We start from the raw sequence: 11,753 nt of genomic DNA, 5'->3' as shown, positions 1-11,753 counted from the left end.
CCACTGCATGTCACTGTGAGTCGATGTCCATAAGAAATGGAAGCCATTGATCGTCTGAAGCTAGAGCCCGGCCAGCAGGACAGGGCATAGCTACGTCTTAACCATCATCTATCAGTTCAACAAATTTGTAGTGGCAGTCCCAGTGAAGGATTTGACAGCCCAGACTACACAGTGGAGGAGCAGGGAGAGGTAAACATTGCAAATGCTGTGGCCCTGCTCAAGCAAGGGGGCACACTCGTGGACGTCGGTACTAGCACTGGGCCCCTCATAGTACGGCAGTGTGTCTGATGGCGGGTGTGTACCCCACAGTCAGAGACACTTGATTGCACTATGAGGGACCCTGTGCCAGTGCCCGCGCCCAAGAGTCGGCCTACCCACCTGTCCAGGGCAACGGCACTCGCACGGTTGCGTGCGCTAGGTGGTGACACCGGCCATGGGGGGGGGAAGCAGCCCAGATATGGAGGTTTACAAAATGGCATGTGTTGATGAGGGACATTCAGCTGCTGCTAATGGCAAAATTGTTCAAGTCCGAGGAAGAGGAGGACCAAAGCAAGCCATTTTTCTGGCAACCTATGTGTCATCAGGGTAAGGTGGGACAAAATCCTTGGAAACCCATGCATGGTTCATTTTAATGAAGGTTAGATCATCCACATTTTCGGTCGACAGACGGGTCCTTTTTTCTGTCAGGATTAATCCAGCTGCACTGAAGACTCTTTCCGATAGCACACTTGCAGCTGGGCAAACGAGCTCCTTTAAGGTATATTGTGCCAATTCAGGCCTGGTGTCCAGTTTAGCGGCCCAATAGTCAAATGGGAATGACCTGTGAGGGTGAACATCGATATGGGACAAGATGTAGTTTGTAACCATAGTTGACAACTGCTGTCTCCTGTCACTTTCAATCGATGCAATATTACCAGTCGTGTGAGCGGGACTTGAAAACTCAGTCCACAACATGGTAATGAAACCCCTGTCTCCAACGCCACTTCTGCTGTGTGCACCACGAACACCTCTTTCAAGCTGCCCCCGGCCCCTACGGCTCGTGTAAGAACCATCACCGCTGCTGTGTGCTGGGAATGCCTCAACCAACCGGTTTACCACAGTTGCTTGTTTGTTAGCCAATATTAGGTCAAGGTTCTCCTGTGGCATGATGTTTTGGAATTTGCCTTTATAGAGTGGATCCAAGATGCTGGCCAACCAGTAGTCGTCATCGTTCATCATTTTGGCAATGCGGGGGTCCCTTTTAAGGATCTGCAAGGTATAATCTGACATGTGGTCCAATGTTCCCGGTGTAAATGATGCACTGCGAGTGATGGGTGGAGGAGCACTTTCTGGCAAATCCACATCCCTCCAGTCAGGCACAAACCCTGTACTAGACCTTGCCACGCCAATATTTTCTCTTGCCCCATGAGAAGCATCCTCCTAAATAATCATCCCCATCATCATCATCCTCCTCCTCTTCCTCTTCTTCCTCCACCTCGTCCACGAGATTTCCCTGACCAGACAATGGCTGACTGTCATCAAGGCTTCCCTCCTCGTCTTCCTCCTCGGCTGCAGACGCCTGCTCCTTAATGTGCGTCAAAGTTTGCATGAGCAGACGCATAAGTGGGATGCTCATGCTTATGATGGCATCGTCTGCGCTTACCAGCCGTGTGCATTTCTCAAAACACTGAAGGACTTTACAGACGTCTTTCAGCTTCAACCACTGCACACCTGTCAACTCCATGTCTGCCCTCAAAGTGCCTGCCCATGTGTCCTCCCACAAATGCATTACAGCCTGCCTCTGTTCGCACAGCCACTCAACCATGTGCAGGGTGGAGTTCCACCTTGTTGCAACGTCGATAATTAGGCGGTGCTTGGGAAGGTGGAGCAATCGCTGCAGCTTCTGCATATGACTGGAGTGTACCGGCGACCGGCGGATGTGCGAGCACAGTCTTCGAACCTTATGGAGCAGGCCTGTTATCTCCGGATAATTATTGAGGAAGCACTGCACCATCAGGATCAAGGTGTGAGCCAGGCAAGGTATGTGTGTGAGTTTTGAAAGGGCTATGGCTGCCACAAAATTCCGGCCGTTATCACTATCTACCTTGCCTGCCCTAAGATGTAGACTGCCCAGCCATGACTCAGTTTGTCGCTGAAAGTACTCGGCCAGTACCTCCGCGGTGTGTCTGTCGCCCAAACACATCATCTTCAACACAGCCTACTGACGCTTTCCACTAGCTGATCAATAGGGGACACCTCGTGTGCCACACTGGCAGCTGCGGATAGAGTGCTCGTGCGACTGCGCTCTGTGGATGAGCTTTCGCTTCTGGAGAAGGAGGAGGAAGAGTGTCGAACGCCTACAGCCAACTGTTTCCTATTCCTTGGGCTAGGCAGCACTGTCCCACCACCGCTGTCCCCTGTGGACCCTGCATCCACCACATTAACCCAGTGCGCAGTGATGGACATGTAATGGCCCTGGCCATGCCTACTGGACCATGCATCAGTTGTGAGGTGCACCTTTCCACTCATTGATTGCTTGAGTGCATGGACAATGCAGTCTTTCACATGAAGGTGGAGGGCCTGGAATGGCTTTGTGAGAATAGAAGTGGTGACTGGGTAGGTCATAGCGTGGTACTGTGCAGGCCATGAGTTCGTGGAAAGCTGCGCTTTCAACCATGCAATAGGGCATCATTTCTAACAAGATTAGTTTGGCAATGTGGGCATTCAAATCCAGTGTACGCGGATGAGAGGATGAGTACTTTCTTGTCCTACTCATAGTCTCTGGTATGGTGAGCTGGACTTGAGAGCTGCATATGGTGGAACAAGCGGTGGACATGGCGGACTGAGAGAAGGTTGATGATGGTGATGGAGTTGGTGTTCTTTCTGATGGCCTAGATTCAGTCTTTCGCTGATATAACATTGTGATTCCCTGACTGCTTTGGCCTTGCGATGACACCTCAAAATTTGCTGCTGGTGGTGTGCTAACCGGTGGGCTTACAGTGGGGGAAACAATGGAGCATTGCTGACTACTTTATTTGGGAGCAGTTGCACATGTGGTACATGAGGTTTGGGAGTCTGTCCACGCTTGCAAGTGTATGGTGGTTAAATGTCTAAGCATGCAACTGGTATTCAAATTTCTCAGATTTTTCCCTCGGCTAAAGGTCTTTGCGCGCTTCTTACAGATAACCTTTGCTTGATCATTAGGATTTTGTTCAAAAAAGTGCCACACTGCACTCTTCCTACTATGGAAGACATTTTGAGGCCTTGCACGCTGTGCTATTTTGACCGTCTGGCCAAGCTGTCCTGCAACTCTTTCGGTTTTTGAAACCCGTTTTTGGACTGCTCCGGGCCTGCCACATAACAGCTGTTGCGATGTTGATGCCTGCTGTGGATGCTCCTCCTCCTCTTCTGAGCATTTGGCAGCGGCACCCTCTTCCCCCAATGGATGCCAATCTGGGTCAACAACTGGGTCATCCATCACCTCCTCTTCAATGTCATGTGCACCTTCCTCTGTGTCACCGTGTATGGTGGTATAGTATGTGGGAGGGGGCACCTGAGTTTCATCAGGGTCAGATTCTGGCTCAGTACACTGCGAGGACAATGTAGTGCTCTGAGTGAATGTACCAGCAGATAAATCTAGCAGTGGCTGTGCATCAGTGCACTCCATGTCAGATTCATCTTGGTATGAGTAATTCACGATTTGACTTGATAACCCAGGCATGGTATGTGAAAACAGCTCCATGGAGTAATCTGTAGTGTGGCCTGCCGCATCCTTCTATTTTGGTTGGGGTGAAGGACACAAGGAAAGGTGTGGTTCAAGACCATGAGCCTCCAATGATGACTCAGTGCTTTTATTTTTTAAAATTTCAGAAGAGGAGGCCATAGAGCTGGGTCTGAGTCAGCAATGTAAGCCAAAACTTGTTCCTGAAGCTCCGGCTTTAAAAGCGGTTTACCTACTCCCAGAAAAGGGAGACTTCGAGGCCTTGTGGAGCCAGACGATGACACAGGCTCAACACCTCCTGCATTTGGTCCTATTTTGCTTTTGCCACTACCATCAGATCCACCACCAACACCATCATTACCAGCTGCCAACCCCCTCCCACTTCCACGGACTCTTCCACCACACATCCTCATTTTTGGGGAAAATGTACCCAAAATACCACCAACTATATGGTACTGTAAAACAAGGTACAAGGTGTATATAGTAGTGGGGAGTATTTGAATTTCTCTACAGACTTCAGGACACAGTTGTATTCTGTCAGGCCCTGTTTATTTTACACTTCAAAGTAACAGGCTGATTCTGGATGGTGTAAAAGAGGTGTATAGAGGACTGGGGAGAAATTGAATCTCTATACAGACTTCTGGATACAGTTGGATTCTGTCAGGCCCTGTGTATTTTACATCTCAAAGAAACAGGCTGATTCTGGATCGTGTAAAAGAGTTGTATAGAGGACTGGGGAGAAATGGAATCTCTCTACAGACTTCAGGACACAGTTGTATTCTGTCAGGCCCTGTGTAATTTACACCTCAAAGTAACAGGCTGATTCTGGATGGTGTTAAAAAGGTGTATAGAGGACTGGGGAGAAATGGAATCTCTCTACAGACTTCAGGACACAGTTGGATTCTGTCAGGCCCTGTGTATTTTACACCTCAAAGTAACAGGCTGATTTTGGATGGTGTAAAAAAAGGTGTATAGAGGACTGGGGAGAAATGGAATCTCTCTACAGACTTCAGGACACAGTTGGATTCTGTCAGGCCCTGTGTATATTACACTGCAATGTAACAGACAGAAATTGCCTAGTGTATGACAAACTACAAGGTGTATATAGAATTGGGCAGAATTGGAATCTCCCTAGAGTGTAGGTCTGTAAGAACGGACAAACTCCTCGGCTTTTCCTTACAGAGTCACACACAGATTGTCAAGCTCCGTGTTTTTGTATACGGACTGACACACACTGTCTCTCTCTAGTTTTGAATGAAATCAAACAGCAGATATACGAAACTGAAAAACGGACAAACCTCTATGGTGTAGGTCTGTAAGAATGGACAAACTCCTCGGCTTTTCCTTACAGAGTCACACACAGATTGTCAAGCTCCTTGTTTTTGTATATGGACTGACACATGCTGTCTCTCTCTAGTTTTGAATGTAATCAAACAGCATATATACGAAACTGTTTGAAAAACGGACAAAATTCTAAAGGTGTAGGTCTGTAAGAACAGACAAACTCCTCGGCTTTTCCTTACAGAGTCACACACAGCTTCAATTTGGCCGTGATAACAGCCGGTACACGGTACTGTGTGAGGAGTGTACACCTGTGTTTGGTGTGAAAAAAATGAACGCTCAGTACCTCACCAGGAAAAAATAAAATTTGGATTGCTTTAAAAAAGCAGTTTGAACACCAGTGTGCACACAGCAATGCAGCTAGCCTTAAAAGGCAGCCTAATCACCACCAGCACTGCTGCACAAAAGCAAAAATCTTCACCTTTCACTGCACACTAACTACAGTGAAAAGCGCTATCAGCAGAAGTTTTTTTTTCTTTTGGCCTTCCTAACGCTCTCCCTACAGAATCAGCAGCTGCAGCAGCTCTCCCTATTCTGAGATCAGCATAAGTAACATGGCAGTCAGCATGCATGCCATTTTATACACCCTGTGACGCCACACAAAGCAAGCCAATCACTTGCATGCCCTTCTCAAAGAAGGTGGTGACCGCGGCCTATGTCATCACGTTGCCCACATTGTCCATTCTTCCTGATTGGCTGAAAAAGGGCACTAAAGCATCTTTTGAAACGCGACTTTGGTGCGATGGTCACTGACCTCGTGGCCAACCTCACGCTAAGGTCGGGTTTCGTTTCATGAAACCCGACTTTGGCGAAAGTCGGCGACTATTGAATTTTTTCGACCCATTTTGCTCAACTCTAGTTATGACTATTTAATTCTATAGATAAAACCCTTGATAAAGGCTTGACATAGCCGAAATGTTGGGGATTCTTTGTTATTTTGTGTGCCATGCTTCAATCAATAAACATCTGTCTGCAAAGATAAAAAAAATTTAGCCTCAGGTTATATACTATTGGTTTATCTGTTTTCCTGGAGGCTTGGTTAGCTTACCCCATTTTTTTATAAGTGAATTTACTGCCATAAACACTGGACAGGAGCCTGCAGGACAAATGAATATTTCTATAAAAACACAGGTCCAGTTTCTCTTTTGGTTTCTCTTTCTCCAATATTTTTATTAATTAGATTCTTTCATCTTTGTTCTTCCTTTCCACTTCTAATAGCAGAGTTCTCAATAGCATTTGTCAGGTGTATGGCTTTTTCTGGTCTTTTGCTTCCCTTCCCATGTTGTTCTAGTTTAAAGCTCTCCTTACAAGTGTAGCAAGGCGACTTCCAAATACATGCTTTCCAGTCTTCGTAAGGTGCACCCCATCTCTAGCAAGTAGCCCATCGTATAAGTAGTTCACTCCGTGATCCAGAAATCCAAATCGTTGCTGACGGCACCATCGACGTAGCCAGTTGTTCACCTGCAGAATCTTATTCCACCTCCTTGTTCCATGGCCATCCACTGGGAGGATGGAAGAGAAGACCACCTGCGCTCCCAGTTCTTTCACTTTCTTGCCTAAGTCTTCAAAGTCTCTGCAGATGGTTTCCAGGTCGTTTCTTGCAGTGTCATTTGTCCCCACATGTAGTAGCAGGAATGGGTAGTCATCTGTAGGTCTGAAGAGTCCTGATATCCTGTCAGACACCTCTTTAATTTTTGCACCTGGAAGACAGCACATTTCTCTTGAAGTTATATCCGGTCTGCAGATAGCGGCCTCTGTTCCTCTCAACAGGGAATCCCCCATGACCACCACTCTCCGGTTCTTCTTCACAACATTTTTCTTTCTCCATCCAGGAGGACTCTGAAGGCGTACAAGGTTGCTGCTTGTTGGCAAAGTCTTATCCTGATGTATTTCTTCATTGTTTTCCTGCGTGAGAGCCTGGTACTGGTTTCTGAGCAGTATGGGTGCTGACTGCCTCCTGATCTTCCTGCTTCTCTGGGTCACATGTCTCCATTCCTCTGTTTCTTCAGGTGCACTTCGAATTTCTTCTCTTTCTGTAACATGAAGAGATAATTCTGCTCTGTCCAAGAACTCTTCACCTTCCTTAATGATCTTCAACGTAGCTAACCTCTCTTCGAGATTTTGCAACTTTTCCTCCAACAGGGACACAAGCTTGCATTTGTGGCATGTGAAGTTTGGCTTTTCCACTGGTAAGTCTGTGAACATGTAGCAAGAAATGCAGCTCACCAAATGGCTCCTGGCCTCTTCCATCTTGAGATTCAATACTATACTAGTATTCAATACTAGTATTCAATACTATACTAGTATTACTAGTATTACTAGTTTCAATACTATATTTGTACTAGTATATTTGTACTAGTATTCAATACTATACTAGTATTACTAGTATTACTAGTTTCAATACTATATTTGTTGGTGTTATTTATTATGTGTTTTGCGTCTTCTCCACATATGGCCATTGCACATTTATTCCTCTTTCTAGTAACATTACACCTGGCATAGATTCTAAATTTCAAATTTGTCTTAAGCACCAAAAATGTAAAAAATATTTATATGCAAACACTTCTGTATTAACTATTTAGAATTATCTTACCTTTGACCTTTTCTTTCATGTCAATAACTTCATGGAAAGGTTCATTCAAAAAATGTGGGGTACTTCAGGGGTGAGGCGTAACAGGGAGCACAATTTCCAAATGTAATGTAGAATCATTGTCTGCAGACCATTTACACAATACAAGGGACAAACAGTGATATTTATGGCTGACATTCTATAATTTATATCTCATTCATGGGCAGTCATGGAAAGTAATATAGCTTAACTATAATAGAAGCAATCTAATTTCATATACGGTATCCAGCATTTGGCGTATACCTCAATGTAAACTACACAGACTTCATTATAAAGTGATATATCTGATGGTTTTTGCTTCTGACATGCAACAAAACTGATGGCTGTTCTAGTGCTGGAGATGTATTCCTGTAATGATGGTGGCTCTGTTGATGTAGTTATGATGATTCTAGTGATGAATTAATCACCACAACCATCATCGCTATGAGTACAAAACTAAAATCATCAAAAGTCCATAAATAAACACCAGAACTATCAACAGTACATGAATCATCATCGGTATATAAATGCCACCAGAACCATCATCAGTACTTGAATACAGCAATAGAACTATCATCAGAAAATAGATACAATATCAGTACATGAATATATCACTAAGAAGTCATCAGCACTGGAATACATCCCCAGAACCACCATAAGTACTCGAGTACAAGAACCGTGCTTAGCACAGCATCCAATTGTAATGGAAAGTTAGCCCTATATAGGATTGTATTGCATTCACCTCCAATTCAAAGTATGTACTTAACAAAGTTAAGGAGATACTGGGAGTTGATGTAATTAGACCATACAGGAGCCACAATACTGATAAGACATTTTCACAAATAACCATTTACCCCCAGCCACCTTCTAGGTGACATTTTCTCTGAGTAGATCTTTTTCTTTTCATCGTGACCAGATACCATGATGACGTTTCACATCCACAACTCATCTCTGCAGATTTCCATCTTCTTCAGTCTTCTGCAGCACATCCCAACACCCAATGACATGTGCACTATATGAATTCTTTGTCTAATCCTGAGGCTAAGTCCACAGACCGGTGCTCTCATAAATACTTTTTCTATGGGTGAAAATATAAGACCAATGAGGGTAAATTTATTGGGAAAAAAATTTTCCGTCATGGAATTTTCTTTCCAGTGTTAATTTAGTTGTACAGACATCACAAAATGATTCTTCATGTCAGTTACATCTGTGCTAGTGACAAACACGTATGAATTTCTTTACTTAAATGTTGATTGAAAATTAGGAGTTTTGAATATATAAAAGTAAAATTGATTTGTGTCGCCATATTCTGAGACACTGTAACATTTATTTCATCAAATTGATAGAGCTGTGTGAAGGCTTGATTTTGTTTTTTTGTGTGTTGAGTTGTAGATTGTATTGATACCTTTTCTGGACTGGCAGGACATAGGGATCTCTGTTTATTGCATTTTTTGGTGCATGTGACGACTTAGAAAAAAACACTTCTGGGGTTTAGATTTTTTTTCTCATTTCAGTGTGTATGGTATGGTTTATTGGGTTAATTATACATTTTTGTACTTATTCAGATGTAGTGAAACCAAATAGGCTAATTATATTTATTTATTATTGGGTGAAAATTTGGAGATTCAAATAAAATTAATAAACCTTGTATAATCCCTGCAGTTGGAAGCCAAATGATGACCTCTAACACAGCAGACATGCCAGCTCAAGAGGATGGTGATGCCAGATGCAGTACTTTACCATTCAACCCGAAAAATCCTATTGACCTGTCAACCTTTTCCTTCTGTAAAGAGCTCTGTGAGGGTGGATTTGGAGAAGTAAGTGCTGATTTATCCTCAACAGTGTTCCCCAATGTATCCTGCACCAGATACACCGGAGGGACATATATATTCACTGTAAAGATCCATTACACAGATTCATATAATATATGGCAGTTTGTTCTGATCTCTTCTGATTTTCCTCCAGGTAGTCTTGGCATCACACCCAGTCACTGAGGAACTTGTGGCTGTAAAAATAATGGCAAAAAAACAGCGTAAAAAGGAGAAAGTGTACAAAGAATTAGAGATTATGAAAATTGCCACCGGGTGCCGTTACTTAATGTCACTGCGGGCATTTGCGGAGACACCAGATGATTATTTAATTGGTATGGACTATATGGTCAGAGGAGACCTGTTCAACCACATGACACATTGGATGCCGTTTAATATTCAGACAACAAGGTAGAAGTCTTATACTGTACTCTGACAATCATGCGCCCGTACATTGAAGTCCTTGTATGTAACCACTGATCCATCCTCTACTTTCTACTACACAGGCTCTTTGCAGCAGAGATGGTATGCGGCCTCCAATTCCTGCATGAACATGGCATCATACATTGGTAATCAGTTCATTTTCATAAATCTGTCCCCTCTGTCTCCTTACATTGGCTTTATAATGGTATATCTTACTGACCAGTCATGAATAGGAATGTATGAGATTATACCTGAAAAATCCTGCTGTTATGTTGTAATTCATGTCTATGTTCTGTTGCTGTGATGCTGTAATTTCCTTCGATATCACTAGTATCGTATCTATTGTTGAAAATTATTTTCATGACTTATTCTGACAATCAATGTCTGCTCTTTCCTCTTGCAGCGACCTGAAGCCAGAGAACATTCTTATTGATGACAACGGACACATAAAAATCTCTGACTTTGGCTTATCAGCCATAAATGTGTTTCAGGGAGTGATATTGAAGAACTTTGTTGGCTCAAAGGGATACATGGCACCCGAGGTAAGGAACATCCCTGTATGATTAGTGCCAATAGTAGGACTAAGGTGCAATCTGATCCCAATATATCCTGCTCATATCTAATCACAGACCGGTCCTGACTGAGTGTGTGCAGAACTCCTTAATGGTATAGTCAGCTCATCTCCTATCTTATTTTCCAACAGGTAATGGATGGTCAAGGTTATAACCATCTAGCCGACTCCTTTTCCTTAGGCGTGATCCTATATATAATGGCTGTTGGTCATCAGCCATTTTATAGCCGAGGATCACTGGAGGAGTACCGCCAGTCTCTGGAGGAGGATGTTCCGCATTATGCACTCGGGATCTGCTTTGATGCTGTTGACCTCATAGATGGGGTGAGTAGAATTATACGAAGACGGATTATGGAGGATAACGAGAGATAAAAGAAAATGTCGACAGTACATAAATTTTGTGTAATAACTTGATACATGATGTAATGACTAATGGTCTCAATTCTTTTTTAGCTTCTGTGCAAAAATCCTTTTTTCCGGTATGCCATAACATCGTACTTCAGAACCCACCCTTTCTTCTCCTCTATTTCCTGGAGTGAGGTTGAGTCCGGCAGATCTGACCCACCATTCAGATGGAACACTTGTAAGTAAAATAAGTAGGGACATCCATGGTGTGATCACTACCCAGTAACACACTTGCCCACTTTACACCTTATCGTTATATCCCCCAGTATTCTGCATATACATGAGTATCTTATTTTGACATGTATATTTCTTTTCTTACAGAGTATTAGACTGATAACAATCAGCCCCATGCAAGTACCATCCATGAAGGAAGCTTTACGCTATGATATGAAGATAATCTGACATTGAGTCCTCTGGGTTTGCTTTTTCCTTTCTCTTGACCTAAACAGCAAGTTTTTAAAAGCTGAAATTGAAGGACTTTTTTCAGCCATACTTGCTATGTCACCATCTAGTTGACTCCTCTACAGCTTGATGGTAAGGAGAAGAAAACCTGATATGGACAGAAAGCAGGCAGCAGCTGCTCATTTGCCTACCTGGCCATGTACAAACAAAGATTTGCACAAGCAACACAATCTGAAAATCTGTGGTTAGATCTCTGAGATGTTTGGATAAACCTCCCTACCGAACTCCTTCAAAATCTGTGTGCAAGTGAAAAATACCTAGACGAGCTGATGAAGACAAAGGGCGGTCATTAAATATTGATGTAATTTAAACTTATGTTTTGTGTAATCGTGTTTTATTAATTAAAAAATCTATTTACACTTTTTAATCTTATTTTAGAGGTTTTTCTCCACACATGCCCAATATTTTTCCACAGTACTGTATTTTTAACCACTT

General features: G+C 43.3%; 1 protein-coding gene across 1 annotated transcript; it reads left to right on the top strand.

The window, feature by feature from the left end:
- Positions 1-9,325: 9,325 nt before the first annotated feature.
- LOC141048038 (RAC serine/threonine-protein kinase-like) lies at positions 9,326-11,258 on the top strand. The gene is made up of 6 exons (XM_073543365.1): positions 9,326-9,466; positions 9,615-9,868; positions 10,284-10,422; positions 10,584-10,775; positions 10,905-10,991; positions 11,178-11,258. The coding sequence occupies exons 1-6, from the start codon at positions 9,326-9,328 to the stop codon at positions 11,256-11,258; spliced, it is 894 nt and encodes a 297-aa protein (XP_073399466.1).
- Positions 11,259-11,753: the final 495 nt, after the last annotated feature.

Source organism: Dendrobates tinctorius, unplaced genomic scaffold (genome assembly GCF_039654945.1).
Source record: "Dendrobates tinctorius isolate UK_male_01 unplaced genomic scaffold, ASM3965494v1 ptg000131l, whole genome shotgun sequence".
Taxonomy (NCBI): domain Eukaryota; kingdom Metazoa; phylum Chordata; class Amphibia; order Anura; family Dendrobatidae; genus Dendrobates; species Dendrobates tinctorius.
This window is presented reverse-complemented; position numbering and strand designations above follow the sequence as displayed.